Source organism: Pleurodeles waltl, chromosome 3_1 (genome assembly GCF_031143425.1).
Source record: "Pleurodeles waltl isolate 20211129_DDA chromosome 3_1, aPleWal1.hap1.20221129, whole genome shotgun sequence".
In the NCBI taxonomy this organism is placed as follows: domain Eukaryota; kingdom Metazoa; phylum Chordata; class Amphibia; order Caudata; family Salamandridae; genus Pleurodeles; species Pleurodeles waltl.
Window position 1 is genome coordinate 868,410,105 of NC_090440.1, and position 16,438 is coordinate 868,426,542.

Consider the following 16,438-nt stretch of genomic DNA (forward strand, 5'->3'; position numbering starts at 1 on the left):
ATTTTGGATATGTAGTTAGACTACAGCATGTGCGTGATAAGGATAGAAAATCTTAGCTTCCGAATCATCCCCCTTCATGTGCCAAAAACCCAGACTGGGCATTCTTCTGAACCAAAGCCAATGTGTTCTTCCACAGGACTCTGTCTGGGATCTGGACGAATGGGTCATCAAGAGGCTGGCTCTCAAAAAATATTTTTTACCTTTTCTCGGACTACTTGAAAATTTCAGCCATCTTCAAGGGTAAAAGCAAGGCAAAAGCAGCCTGGGGACAATGTTGGAAACATCAAGGATAAGTGAGCCGGTGATGTGAATGACAATGACTTATGTGGAAGCAGTGAGGTGTCGTGTGGCAAAGCCAAAGGGTCTACTGCAGACTTGCAAGAACCTGGAAGGTGGACTGTCAACCCTGAAGCGGTCAAAACGCCCCAGCGAAAGGCATCAATCTGAGACAGATCTCTAGATGAAGATAGAAACTATGGCTTATTTTTTTTAAGAAACAGGATCAGCTCTGAGGAGGAGGAAGAGACTTGCATCGGGCAACAGCATCACTGACTCTGAACAATCCTGAGAAGGACTGCTTCCTCAATGAAGAACAGGGCTTCTCCTATCAAATCTTACACTACTAAAGCTACTGCTTTGAATGGTTGTGTACCATGTCACCACATTCAAGGTCATTCCAAGACAGTAGGTGCCCAACTCTCAGGTTTAACCTTTCTAAAAACCATAAGAGACATATATTGGAAAAGGCTGAGAGGGGAACACCCTAAATTAACAATAATTTAATTGTTCATCATCTAGCAATATATCCAACAATATCTGGTGAGTAAAAGAGAAAGTCCAAAAACCCAATAAATCATATTTAGGTACAAAATATCCTTTATTTCATTTCACAATATGGAGAAGAACATAGCCAATCTGTTTTGTCCCAGAAAACATGGAACTTCTTCAGACCAAAATTACAGTTTCAAATTTGAGAATTGTTCATCTTACAAAAGATAATGTGTCATAAACTCATGAATAAAGCAACGTGACAAAAATTCAAATACCCAGTTGTAATTTGTTCATGCTGTGACATCCTAGTGCTATTTCGTAACCACTGTACTCGTTCGTAATGGCATCTTCCATTTCTGATGCAACTTGCCTATGGTCACGCTTTCCTTCCCTTACAATTTTTCACCCCACAATCACCCAGAAATAGGAGTGATGGTGTGATTCTGTTTACTGTACGTGCACTGCTACCACAAATTATGCTAAGGATACCTACTTAATTTTGAGCCTCCAATTTTAAAGTCCTTCACATGTACAGCATGTTTTGATAATTTTTAAACTTCCATTTTGCTTTTTATGTATAGTTACTTTATTAATCTTTTATTATTTCTTTTTATAAGCAGTCGCGGACCCCCCGTTGTCCATGGACCATAGGTTAAGAAACACTGTCCTAGCACATATACACTTGCTTAGAAATTATCAGTTGACTATGTAGAACATTTCCTCACCATCTAAAGACAAAAACATCATCTCCTTCTTTCATGTGTTGCTATACTTATAAAATGTGCCACTTTCTTAGTATTGTCCCTAACTTGTGTCCTATGAGTGAATGAATCAATTGAGGAATCAAGTCATTTAGTTCAGGAACCAAAACCTTTGTAAAAATCTTAGCATCCATATTCATAAGAAATACAGGTTAAGTAGGAGCTACATTCTTCTGTGTCTGATCTTTTGCAAGAGGATAGACAATTTGGGGCCATCTCTCAATAAAGCAACGCCATTATGTAGCCTAAATACAATGTCCACCAGGCCAGGCCACAAAGCTTTACAGAAAGAGAAGGGTGTTTTCTTAGATCCTCAGTGACATCCCTAACAGAGTTTAGATATATTTACTCACCTCATCCACAGAGATCAGGCAACTGATATATACCCACTGTTCCTCTGTCAACTTGTCTAATCCCGCCCCTTTGACATATTTCTCCATCACATCTAAATCAAGCCCTTCCTCTAAATATGAGCTATTGAAAGTAATGCCCGTTGTTTCTTTCATTCTTGTGTCCTGTTACTTTACTCTCTAGTGATCACAATAATGGACTGAACTTTCCTTAAGTTTGTACACATGCAACCATCCACTTTTTTTTTACCTCTTTGATAGTACTTTTGAGCAACTATTGCCAGAGTATATTTCATATTATTAAGCTTTAGATGCCTTAACTGACCTTGCACTGCAAGGATTTATAACTAGGGTTTTTGCACTAGGGACTGTGTATATTGTACTTCAGATTTCCTTTGTTTCTGCTGCAGGTTTTGAATTATTCCCTCCTAGATCTTGTTTAATCCTGCAAACTTGATACAAGTGAAATAGGCCTCCACACTGCAGTCTTACAAAATTCCCATCACTGCTGAATAGGTGGAACTCCTTAATTTGGGAGAAAATCTCCTTCTTACAGATAGGATCCCTGAGAAGAGATTCATTAAAGTGCTACTAAGGATCCTTTATCTCGTTGACTGCCTCCCATCCTCACCTACAAACCACTGGTGTATAGTCAAATAGGCTCCTCATACCATGTTAACTGTTGTGTTAACTGGCTTCTGTAACACACATTCCTGCCACTGATCTCTAGGCATGAAATCTTGAATGTGTGCACGCAGATTCTGATACATAAGGATCCAATCATTGCTAACACATGTCCTAAGGGCTGCAAACAGAAAAATTCAACCTCCCCCTGAGATGGCAACCTCCAGGCATCAAGTAAAACAAGCTCTGACAGTCAGTTCCAGCCTTTTGCAGAAAGAACTACAGTGCCCCCATCTATTTGGTCCACCTTATCCTTAATCTTGCCAACTACAAGCTTTTAGCCCACCTACTTTATGGGAACTTTCCTTCAACAAGTTTAACAATTTCTCTATCATGTGTCTACAGATGTCTTCCAGTCCCTGTCTGGACTATTGAAGGCCAACAAGGAAACTGCTTTCCCCCCTCAAGAAGCAGTTCACGAGCAGCCATTGTACCTGCCAGCGTCCAAAGCAATCTCTTAGCGGGAAATATGCTTGAATTGCAAATAATATGGCACCTCAGCATCTTAGTATTAGCAGAAGCAAAGAAATGTAAATAACAAGATCAAATTCTCAGAGTATCTCAAGCCAAGCTGTGGTTTCCTGGCGAAAATCAATATTGCTCCTGCCATGCTTAAACGCTTGGAGGACCACTAGCTTTTTGTTGACGGCATTGATACCTTGCACACAAAGATATACATGAGATGTTCTTACCCATGGAACGCTCAGAGAAACAATACAGCTAATCTTGTCAGGGATCCAAAAGCATGTCAAACCCCACCCAGTTCACTCCTGAACCCCTCCTTGGTTTCCATCCTAAATGTAATCTGCATTCAGGCTTGTCCTGCACTTCTTCGATGACTTGCTCCGTTTTTTCCTCAGATGTCTAGAAAGTTGGTTCTCCAGTTTCCGTTATGACTTACCTTCTTCCTTCTGTCATTCACAAAAGATGGACAATCTCCTTTTTCTCAATCAGGGATTTCATCTGAAAGGACTTAACCAGCTATTGGAAGATGAAGTAAAAAGATTGTACCTATCTATAGGTAACTTTGTGACATCTGAGAAACTCTAACTGGGTGAAACACCATGCTCTGCTATAGAGTGACTGCTCACAGATCTTCAACAAAGAAGGAATGGCTGCTTTTCTGTAATTCTAGTTCTCTGTCAGGGCAATCTCCACTGAAATAACAGGAAATTAATTGTTCGGTCCACGAGCTGGAACTGGGGGCACTTTTTCAAAGAAAACATATTTGATATTCTTTCATTAGAAAAGCCAAAACGTCTCATATGATCTACATTAATTTAGCAGCCTATTAAAAAGTCTACTTTGACCAACTTCATTTATTTTCTTTAAAAAAAAAAAGTCCAACCTCATTAAAATATACAAAAGTAACTTGGGGAACTACAAGAGGAGAAAAAGAAACAATTCAACAGCCTTGTTTTAAAGGAAAGGAAAGAGTGCGGCAACTCAGCCATGTAGACTGCAGACATGCCCGGTTTAAAAAACTGACACTGCAGTCCGTCAGAATCCCATAATGTTCTCTGAGTTGTAGCTCCTTCGGTTCTTTTTTCTGGCTCCTGCTAACAAGATCTTGGAGCACTGAACCAGGCGTTTTGTGGCCCACAAATATCACATGCTTTAGAGTCAGGATAATGATCTGGGTGAAGGCAAGAAAAGTAGAGTCCTTGTTGTCAATATAAGTTGTTCTTTCCCACACAAAAGAGCATTTTTTTTTTTTTTTTTAACAGGACTGATTTCAGGTCTTCTTAGCTACTGTGAAAAATTGACAAACACTGTCAGAAATCAAGAGAAGGGTGAACCATGAGTGAATGCACAGCCTTTGGTAAAAAAAAAAAAAAATCATTAAGTAGTTAGAAAATTGGATAACCTGTTGAATTATGAAGCTGAGTTGACAAAGACATGCAGTAGGAAATGTGGCAGCTGGAACCTTTGTGGAGTGCGGCTCACTGAGTCAGCAATCAGACTGGCCAGATTTCAAGTCATAACATGAAGTAGTCAGACTACACAGTCAATAGCTATTTCAACGTAACCACATGCTTTATGGAACACTAATATAATAACACTGGGCCTGATTACGTTCTTGGCGGATGGAATACTCCGTCCCAAACGTGACGGATATTCCATCAGCCATATTTTGATCTCCACTGGATACAATGGAATCGTAACATGCAGATGGGATATCCGTCACATCTGTGACTGAGTAACCCCATCCACCAAGATTGTAATCAGGCCCAATATCTATCAAGGGTTCCCATTTGACGACGGAGACTAATGAGTCAAGCGAATCTATGGAAGTTACAATGCTGTAGAAGGAATGGTTTTAGCCTTGGTTCAGTATCGTAGGAATTTTCTTTGAAATCATCAGCATTATGATAATTCCACTCTGTGTGCGTGGAGTCCGGAACACTTTAAATCCATATTTGTCTATATAGCAGTGTGTACAGGGTGACCATGTTCATATTAGGTGAAGCACCCTTCAAAAGACCATTCAAGGCAAGTTAGTGTTTCCAAAATGTGGACTGATACAGAAAAGAGTTCACTTAGAACTACATTGTAGCATTTGAAATGTAAAAAAAACATGCAAAAACTGTTTATCGATGTACATAAATGCACCCTGACTGGCTTACTTTATGAAGTTATGGAGAAAACAGTTGTACCTTTAAAAACAATCCAGGAGTTTTCACTATCCATGATACACCTCACTGGTAGCTACTGCCCTGAGACAGTCCTTTTTTTACAGTGAGGAAACTCTAGGTGTAAAATTCCAAAGTTACATTATTTTATTTTCAATGTCAAAGATAACCCTGCTAGGAAGGTGGATGGGTCATTTATGACTTCAATGAAGATTCCTGTGATGCTGAAAACAGGACTACAAGTAAGTAACCATTTTCCCTGCTTCATAGGATCTTCACTGATAACCATAACCATCAAAACAGATGAGCAAGCAATTATCAGTCCCAGGCATACTAAATACATTACAGAAGAGGACATTAAGGCAGTTTCTAGTAACTCATCCATAACTACACAGATTTGTAGGTGGTCTGAACTACTTTAGCATCAGCCTGTTTATTTCAATTTAAGCTGCAGTCTTTGTGAAAGAGTGTACTGATTTCCAATTGGCAACCCTGCAGAAATCTGTTAAGAGAACATTTCTAAGTCAGGCTGGTGTTGCTACTTTCCTTCTAGTTGAACGTGATTTAGTTCTACCAGGAAGCAGTTTTAAGCTACCTGGTACAGTAAGGAAATGCAGGGTACAATCCATCCAGAAATGGATTGTTTAGACGTGACTAAGCCTTGCTGGATAAGTCCGTAATTAAGAAACAGTTGGTCAGACTGTCTTGCTGTTACTGTCAGATGCAGTTTGGCATCTCTTTGTCCAGTTTCTGATACCACTGATCATTTCTACAATGGCCTTATATGTATCTGGCATTTGACACAAAAGAGAAGCAGGAAGCAATGGAGCCTACCAGTGATATTTGATGAGCTTTGGATTTGTCATGGTTTAGTAGTAGATAGGTAGCATTTGTTATTGATCGGTAATAGTCTCTCCTCTCTTTCCCTTCGATGGTTTACATTGTGGCCCTAAGATACGTGTTGCACTAGTGACACTATTGATTTCTGCATGTTTATCTCGAGAGCCAGTCTCTTTAGGACAGAGGAGTTTCCCGAAAATCTTGCATCAGTGTAGGAAAGTTCCCTTTTTGACAAGATCACGCTTCCTTTTTTTGCCACTGGTACTGAGGTTTGTCGATTGAAAGTGCACTGGGTTCTAGCTATCCAGTGCTTTTTCCCTAAAACCAGGTAAAAGGTCGGATTGTGTACAACTGGCACACAATTTAGCACCCCTGTAAGTACCTAGTAAATGGTACCCCTGGTACCAACAGCCTGGGTACTAAACAGGGTCCCTATGGCCTGCAACATGTATTATGCCACCCTAAGGGACCCCCTAAAAATTGCATGCAGTCTCATATGGCAGACTGTGTGTCATGGTGAAAACCATCAGAGAAACATGTCATGACACACTCATTGTGTGCCATGCCCAAGTCATTGCATCTAATACATGTAAGTCACACCACAGCAGGCCTTAGAGCCCTAAGGCAGGGTGCATTATATTTTATGTGAGGACAAATCTAGATGAGCAGCTATGCCCCTGTGATATCTAGTTTGATCACTAGATATTGCAAGTGAACAGGGAGCCATCTTAAGGTATGTACTGGGCACTGGTCATTCCAAGTTACACATCCACATAATGGCTTCACTGAAACCTATGCTGTTTGGTATTACACACCTCGTCTTAATACATGCATACTGATGTCAGTATTGGATGTATTATGACATGCACCCATAGGGCACCTTAGAGGAACCCCCTGAAACCCTACTGGTCCTCCATTGTGCTGGCTGACTGGTATTGATCAGCCAGCCACCACAGACTAGCTTCTGACCCCCATGGAGCTGAGAGCCCATGCTCTCAGAGGCCAGAAACAATGCCTACTCTGGAGGGAGGTGTTATCTCCCCTCCAGCAGGATGGCTAGGCGAGGTACTTTAAAGTCCCAGCCTCCTTTAATATGCGACCCTGGCTTCCCCCAGACCTGGAAGTTGCAATTCCCTGCCCTGAGGCCCATTTGGCAGCAGGACAGGTGGGAAATTAGATATGCAAGTAGGCGTGTTGCACGACCAGGCTAGTCACACACCTAAGGAGGGTTACATGATGTGCCCCATGGAGGAAGGGTTCCACCATCTTGTTTTTGGTGGAATTAGGATTTCTGTGACAGGGTTAAGCTCACTCCCCACAGGAAGTGGCCGTATAGGGGGTATAGTCACCCCACAGGTAAGTAGTACATTGGCTACTACCCTACTCTCCCCTTAACGCCCCTAAATACAGTATTTAGGTGGCCCCCGACACAAGAAATGAGATAAGTCTGACTAAAGAAGGAGGACAAAGACAAGCAGTCAAATGCAAGAACTGAAGATCAGCCTGAACTTTTGGCACCAAACCCTCCCTACCTGCTGCTGTCCCGACAATCGCCAGGACCCGGCTCATCCTGCAGCTGTGCATCTCCCAAAAGCCTTCGAGGGCTTCCAGTGCTTCAAAAAACAGCCAGCATCTCCCTTACAGCAGAGGAGCTCCTTCCCTGCAGGCACCAACAGTGACATCTGGTCCACCAATCTGCTGATCACCGGGTCGACAGACACAGTAGCCACCCAGGAGGTGCTCACAGTGCTCCAGGAGAACAGACCCATCTCTCCATTAAGTTTGGAGACACCAAGTGCACCAGGAGATGCCATGCACCAATACTCGGGGTACCGGAGCAGTTGCAAACACCACGGCTTGTTTGTGTCTGGTCAAGACAACACCCCCGCAAAACAACCACCTGCACCTGAGGGACGAACGAATTGATGAGGGTGCCCAAGAGAGTGGCCTGATTGTCTGCTTTTTCTCCCCCACTCTGCAGGTCTAACCAAACACTGAGAGTGCCTCTGACGCACAGGACCAGCCGACCAAAACCCTTTACACCTTGTCCCAGATCCACAACTATCAACTGTGCTCCCTTGTTCCTAGGACTGTCACAAACCGGGCCCCCCGTTGGGAGCTCCCAGACTTGTCCCCAAGTTCCCCCCTGCAGTCTGTTTCTAGGTGCCCCACCTCTCCCCTCGCCAGCCGTGCAGGGCACAAGGCACTCCCCCATCCAGTACCTCTGCATCTGGATTGTCCAAGGCAGGCAAAACTGAACTGCTGGACCCCCAGAATACCTCTGCTCGTAACTATGCAGTATATGTTTCTTCTCCATTGAAAAGCATCACTGTGTAAAAGCGAAATTGTGTGTAATGCTTACCTCACTGTGCAAAGTAGTAACTCAAACAGTACTTACTTTATTCTGAAGATTTCTGGTGTATGAAATAATAATGAAAGAGTTATTTTTCTAAAATTGGTCTTGAGTTTCTTCTTGAGTGTGTCTCAATTATTGACTGTGTTCAGCAAATACTTAACACTGCCCCCTGATAAGCTTAAACTACTTGCCACACTACTACAAAAGAGAGCATTTAGCCTCTGTCAACCAACAAGGGTCGTCTGTACTATCTGCATGGTGTACCCCTACACTGGTACACTACACAGGTAGCCAGCCTCCTACAGTCAGTTTGAAATGATTGTGGTATTTGATAAGCCATCATTGAAATAGAGGTAGATGAATATGCCCTTCTTCCTCAAATGTGCTGCCATGAACTTTGAGAATGTAGAAGGGCGCTGACTTCAGTCGAAATGAGTATTGAAAGGTGATTAGTTCCACAAACCTCAACTCCTTTGTGATCTTTTGGTGTTGGAATGTGGAAGTATGTGTCTTGAAGATCTATCACACACAATCAATCTTTCTTTGCTAGATGAGTTGAAACTTGATGAAATGGTAGCATACATTTTTTAAATTTGTTTAGAAAAATTAAGTCTATTATTGGGTCTGGGAAACAGGAAATACCTTAAGTATAATTCTCTGATGTTTTTGCTAATTTGTTACCAGTTCTATTGCCATTTTATGGTCTTTAATTCTAAGGAGTGACTTCAACTTACTATGGTTATCACCGACTTATCCAATTTTATGAGAGTTCAAGCATCTCATTCCTTTCCAGATTTCCCTGTAACATAGCCAAGGAGATCTGTAGCACTCACATTTTTTTTAATGCCACAGATGTAAGTGTAACAAATTTTCCTCTCAATTATATGCATCTTTGCGCTCTCTTCTGAGAGGAGAAGTGGTCTCTGGAACATGATGCTTTCTGAGTCTGGCTCAGATTTCAGTAATTCAGGATTCTGTTGTGGTTACTTGTATTTTTTTGCAGTCTTAGAATGATCACTATCACTGTGGGCAGTGTTACGAATTTATCTTCGGTGATTTTTAGTCAAGGGGCCAAAAGAAAGCAACTGTCTTGAAGACTCTCTTGATTGAAGACTCTTAAGTATACTCAAGACAGAAGTTTGAGGTGCTCCCAGAGCAATGGTTAGTTTATTTGTCCCTCTCACCAAAACACTGTGGAAAGTCCATTTACTAGCGAGATTCCTGCAGGAGAACTCTGGTGAGTAGGAAGAGTCTGATCTGTCACTAGATGTTGATGGTGACAGATGTTGATGGTGACATCTCCTTCTACGTTTCTCAGGAATTCAAGGACTCCTGGATGGCAAGGTTGGTATGTGATGCAGTGGTGATGAAGCACGAGTTATAAGAGCAACAGGTCTACTAACCAGTGGTGAGCTTAATGCCTACCTTGACACTATTTCTGGTGTTGTTATTAATGGTGGCAATTAAGGAAATGTTGTAGTACGTGGTTCGGAAGGAGGGAAATCAAGAGGGGCCAATGGAGTTTGAAATGGGTCCTCAATTAAATCACATAACGTGGGCTCCTTGTGGAGGTGCAGCGTCCTCTTCAGAGAGATTTTTGGAATGTTGTGAATGGAGCCAACTATCTGGGTGTCTCTGAAGAAGAGACCAATAAGGGGTGATTTAAATGAATGGATTGAGCTGGAGAAGTGAAAAGAAAGAGAAACATCAAGGAGCGCCAAGAGATTGGTGGTCTTGACGTCGACCAGTGATTTTTCTCCATAAGTTAATTTACTGATGTTGATCTGTGCCTCTTTGACGTCAATGGTGATTGTCTTGATGCTGACTACTGCTTTGTCGCTATCAGAGGAGACACTGACAGATCTGTGCCTCTCTCATGTCGAGCTCGCTGTTGATGGATTTGATGTCAAAGCTAGGTTTATCAGCTTCCAGAGTTTCTACGTCAAGTTGTGTCACTAACCTATAAAGCCTCTCTGACAATGAACCTTCCCTCAATGGTGAACATGTAAGATGCTGAGACTTTCAACATCAACATCTTTGAAGATGTGAAGGAGCACATGTAAAATAATTTGATGATGGTGCTTCCTGTCATCTCTTCTCCTTCTCTCCTTAGATCTTCATTGTGGGAAGTCTTTTTGAGGTGTAGGAATCTTTGGGGGGTGGCATGCTGGATGACTTCTCAGGCCTCTGCTTCACCCTCTTTTATTTAGCCATATTTGCTCAAGCTTTCCCCTGAGCCTGATGCTGTCTGTCTTTTAATGCCCTTCTGGGCATTTTAGGCAGAATTTGCATTTTTTGGTTGAATTGGTGGATAGCAAACACACCACACAGATTCTGTGCTGCTCTGAGGCTGCCTTTGTCTTCCAGGAGGGCACTTCACAAAACATGAAGGCATTTTAACACAAAAATCTTCAGAAAACAGTTTTACCTTGTAAATATTATGTGAAAATGAAGAGAAAAACAAAAAAATAATTTGTGATGAAAAACGTCAGAAAAACAGGTGTGAAAACCTCAGGGTCTTCTAGGATTCTTCTCGCATGAGTCAGAAAAAATGAACTGCCTGAAGGAGGCAACTGCCAGTGAGCTACACCATGGGTAGTGGAAGATACTGGTCTCGTAAAGGAACACCAGTAATTTTCTCCACACCGTCATAATTAAAGCCTGCAAAGCTACATTTTGCCCTCAATCACAGACAGTCTTGACATGTTTTTACATTTTAAATGCTGCAAAGTAGTTTTAAATTGACTCTTCTGAGCATCCTAAAGTCTACATTTTGTAAAAAAAACAACAACAAAAACTTGCATTGGAAAGGCTTTTGAAGGGTGCTTTTCCTCCTTTGAACATGCGGTCATTGTTAGCCTGTACATACTATTATATTAACAAATATGTATTAAAGTGTTCTGGGGTCCGCACATGCAGCAGGGAATTATTCTACTGTTTATGACTATCAATGAAGATCCTATGATGCAGAATATGAGGTTAATGCCATCTGCTGCAAAGGCATCTGTTGAATTTTGAATCTGTACCTTGCAGGCTGTACACATACTGGTGTTAAATTTTATAGTTACATCCAGGTCACAGCAATATAAAAAGAAGATACAATTCCAATAAAATTGCATTGGGGAATATAGAGCAAATTTTAAGATGCATTATGTGGTAAGGTGCAGGTATATTTGGGTTTCTTCATGGTTTTCATTTCATAGATCACATTTCAGGACTCAGACGGACAGTTCTGGGCTTGTGCTTGCACGAAGGCAGCAAAATATTTTTTAATTTCATTTACTATTCTATCTATGAAGAGGTTAAAATGACAAATAGCTACACAAGACCACGTAGTCATCAAAATATCATGATTACTGTCAATGGCAATTTAATGATCATTGTTATCAACTTCAATTAGAGGAAGACAGATTTTTGAAGAAAAAGTGTTTGGATAATTTAACGAAAACTAGTTTCAAAGTTGTTCTTGCCAACCCATTTATAAGGTTTGAAGTATTCACAAGGAAAGTATGTGCTCAGTAAACATTTAAATGCTGACATTTAGTTTTGCACTCTTTACCTCATTTTGGATCGTAACCCCCAATGGATGCTTAGTCACCCACAATGTTCAATATTGATCGCTATTGGCTCCTGCCTCATGGTTTGCCAAGTTTTTCCTATGGCCCATTGACTCCTTACCCACCACTGTTCCCTGCAACTTTGGTGGGTTTTTCTGAATGGTCAGGGGTTATTAGGGAACTAAGCAATAAGCAACAGATTGACTTCCCCTGTCACATGTTCTGCAACGTAATTACCTCCTTTGGTGTTCGGCTTCAGCTCAAGGCTTTCCTGGTCATCTGTGGCATCCAGCATTTTGTATTTGCTTTTTCTCTTCAACTTTCCCTTCCGTCTGGATAAAAAGACATATGGAACATTGAGGGACATAAAAATACAGTAGCTGTTATTGCAGAGTAGGTGTTGTATATGCCTATGCGTACTGCATCAATACTGCAATGGGTGCTTGAAAACTGAACGGACTTTGGATGAACCCAAAGAGATTGGAGATTTTATTTAAGAAAATCATAAAATCAAAACAACGTTACAATTAGGAGCCTCTCTAGAATCATTCCAGAACCGCACAATACTCTGAAAAACCCAGGAAAAAAGAATCTGATGCAGAGTCTCCTAACTCCTCCTAAACTATCAGCTTATCCCCAGCCAGGCCCAACTAATCCATCATTTAGCACAAACTATACAAAGTACACTAAATATATCCTTGTTTAAGCAGTGCCTAGGTTTTAATTATTCAGTGTGCAACTGGTCCCCAACTGTGTCAGCTGGCAGCTGAAAGTAAACATACAAGGAATTGTCTAAGATGGCAGGAGGGTGTTATCTACTTACCTCTTACAACAACAGACCACAGCCCATGACAATATTCCAAGAGTGACTACAATGACGAATGAGGCAATGATGACATACAGTACACTCCATTCTAAAAGAAGAACATACACATCATTAGAGGTGCACACTAACTTTTATCCCTACCTGTCTTAACAATTGCTGATGAGGAAAACCCATTATCAAATTCACAATGTATGCACCAATACAAGATGGCTCGAGGCAAGCAAGGCAGAACTCTATGAGGTAATTCCTTAATATTAAAAATTTCTTACTCTGAATAATACTATTATGTGTTCATTGATTGTAAAGGGACAAAATCATATAGTGAAAATGGAAAAAAGACAATTTAAAAGTCGGCTTAAATTCTGATATTAGACGCACATTTAACTGCAAAGTATATTGACAGGTGTAATGCAAACTATAGATAAATCAGCATGTACTTCAAATGAAAAGGCAAGATAACTGATGTGATTGACAAAATTTATTTAGAAATATAAATACATTTTTTGATTCAGATACCTAAAAATCTATAATTTTGGACAGACATGCTCAAATACATATCTTCGCTATTAAAAAGATACACATCAATTAATGGGAGGGTCAACCTAGTTTAAGACCATAAACCTTCTTTTAGGCGGCACCCTCAAAAATGAGTAATAACTGAGAAATACAATTAATAAAACTGATTAATGGAACTGTGATGAAGAAATTATTTACAGGAGAGAGAAATCACATCATCTTCCAGTTGACAGTTGTCCTACACAAGAAGAGGTCATCTCATAATCTAAAAACATAAAAAGCGTACCGTCCGTGTGAATATAACAATATATTAATCAGAAGGGCAGGGCAACAATTCCCCCTCGTCCATAACAAAAACAAACCTGCAAAGGTTGTTCAAGAATAAAATGAATTGGGTAAATTACTTGTGAATTAACCAAAACATAACAAATAGCGAATGAGAATAGAAGAAATAAACCGAAATCGCTTGCTAAACATATTAGCACAGTATCCTAATAAGAAAAAAAACAGCTAATCATAGAAGTGTCAGACCATTTTAGACAATTGCAGAACCTAACGTTAAGAGCCAGTGCAAAACTGGTTTTGGAAAAACCCACGAATGAAAAAGAATTCACTAAAGATAAACTTTTTTAATGTTTGGTAAAGCTACTGGCTATCTAACAACACTGTCTTTTACAGTAAAACTGACTGCAACTACACACCCCTTTTCTAAAGTCAGTGTAATACAGGTAAAGGGGTATAACGTCTTCACAAAACAAATAGGGCAATACAATTAGCAACACAGCAACAAATTATTGACCTATTTCACTAACGAATGACTGCAAAATGTATGTAACACAGCTCTACACCCAAAATAATCCCTCATCTGCTCCACACAATCTATATGAAGTTTGCTAGAGGCAGATTAGTGACTGAATTTTGCCTTTTTATGGAGACAGCAAATACAAATAAAAGAGCCATCTGCAGCAATTACATTAGATTTTGACAAGGCATTCCGCAAGGTGTAATCAACATTATTAGGAGTGCTGCACTGGCATGATTTCAGCAAAAACTTTATAGATATGGTCAAGGCACTAGACCACACCCGGGACAGCATATGCACAATATAACCTTGTTTCTTACAGGTCAATAACACTCTAAAACACCACTGCTGACCGGGTTTTGAGATGGTTGTGTTCTCCGAGCAGCCCTGGCCCTTCAGTATACCAGATGCTGGTGGCGGTATTGAAGTAGGTGGTCGGAGACCTACTTCAATCCCAGGTTGGTGGCAATGGCTGATGCAGCCTAATTTCAGTTTGCAAAACAGCTGCTGACTTGAAATTGGAGGCTAGAGTCTCCTAAAGGCAGGCAATATGGCAGCAACTGTGTAGCTTGGGTGACGATGGCACAGCACTAGCGCGTCCTACACACATAGAAGCCAGAGGGCCACATCTAGTACCTCGATCTTACCTGGAGCCCTAGAAAGATCACTGCAGCACTGGGTGGAGTGGTTATGAGGCATGGAAGAGCAGGCAGCAATAAAGGGGAGACGGTGAGGGGCATTGGTAAGGGCCAGATTGTATTGTACTGTATTGAGCATTTATATAGCGCTTATTACACTTATGTGGGGCACTGAAGCACTTACCTACATGGGCAAAAAGCTACATCATGTACGGTGTGTGGGTGGAAGGGTGTTGTTCTTGTTTTGTGATCCTATGGGAAAGAGTTTCCATGACATACGTGATGACCACTGAGGTAAGGTTATCATGTTATGCGATGCAGCCTGCAGCAATGTGGTGGCTGATGAGGTGCGAGAGACAGATGCACAGTTTATGTTTTTTTAATAGACTGGCAGCTTTGAACAGCTCTGCCGGTCACTTTGATATTTAGTATGAATATAAACTGGTAAACTGGTTAATACATGCCTGAATTTTTGTTTAAATTTATGGTTCTGAACAGGCATAGTTAGGAGGAGAAAGAAGTGGTGGTTGGGCATTGCTACTAACATTCCATATCTTAGTGTCATTGTGAGGTGTAAAGAAGCAGTCAATTTATAGATATTTGGAACCTGCAGTGGTGGACTAGATTACAGTCCTCAAATTGACCAGCAATGTCTAACAGATCTCTTCAGTTATTCCATGCCTGTTTATTTGGTGATGGCTTATTGGAAATACAGTACTGGTGAGGTATAGCATTCCTTTTCCTTGGTGGGCTCTGTGGATAATGCAGAGTGCCCTGATAATTGCTTTTCTAGCTAAAGGCAGCCAGTGGAGCAAGTCTGGAGTCATTCGTTCTCTTGGGTGAAGGTGGAAAAGTCTTGCAGCAGTATTTTTGAATGTATGTGTTCCAAGGTATAGACTGTTGGCACAGTCAAGCTTGGAGGTTACAAGTGAGAGGATGGCTTACATTTTCTGGTGGAATCTAAGGTATGGGAAGATGCACGGTTTTAATCAAGCTTGGAGATTCAGAGAGTGAGCCTGGCTTGCAGTGTCTGTTGGTGTCCAAGGTATGGGAAGGAAGATGCAACACAGTATTTTCATTGTGTAAAAGGCCCTCTGTGTAACATTAGTAACATAAGTTAGCAAAGACAGGTCTGAATCCATGGTTAACCCTAGATTTCTGACTTCTCTTGATGTTGTTGGAGCGTCCTTAAGTCCCTTAGGCCATATGCTGAAGGCTAGTCAAGTTGCTATTGTCTGCAGGTCAATATCTTTGAGGTATGGAGCTTTAGATGGTTATTCATCATCCATATGTTTATGACACGAAGGCAGTCATCAAGTTTTGAATTGTAGAGTTCTTCCAGGCCATCCATTTTTAAAATGATTGGTACACATGGTTGTATCAGGTGAGATTGGATGATTTAATCAGTTAATCAGTTATAGTAAGGGGGGTAGAAAGATGTAGAATAATAGAGGGGATATGAGGGACGCAAGTGTTGCATGTGAGGAACTGATGTGAAAGGGGGTAGGTAAACTACACTTTATCTCTGACATCAGAAGCAATCTATTTTAGAACATTTTCATGGCTCAGTGAGAAATGAGTCTTTGTAGAAGAGTGTGGTGCTGGACAGTGTCAAATACACCTGACAAAACTCAAAGCAATAGCGCAGCCACTCGGTTTTTGTCAACTGTTTTAGATCTTCCCAAATGGATATAATAGCTGACT

The 16,438-nt window shown here is 41.0% G+C and overlaps 1 protein-coding gene across 4 annotated transcripts in view; it reads right to left on the minus strand.

Annotated features, from left to right (window-relative positions):
• Positions 1–16,438, minus strand: part of KIAA0319L (KIAA0319 like) — a 612,066-nt gene that overhangs the window by 68,853 nt on the left and 526,775 nt on the right. For 3 of the 4 annotated variants that reach the window (XM_069223811.1, XM_069223812.1, XM_069223814.1), the window contains exons 19-20: positions 12,776–12,866; positions 12,190–12,284 (exon numbers count right to left, since the gene is read on the minus strand). In XM_069223811.1, coding sequence (XP_069079912.1) covers positions 12,190–12,284; positions 12,776–12,866 — 186 coding nt within the window. Of the gene's footprint in view, positions 1–3,869; positions 4,203–12,189; positions 12,285–12,775; positions 12,867–16,438 lie in introns of those variants that run through there. The other variant, XM_069223813.1, reaches the window with a different exon arrangement.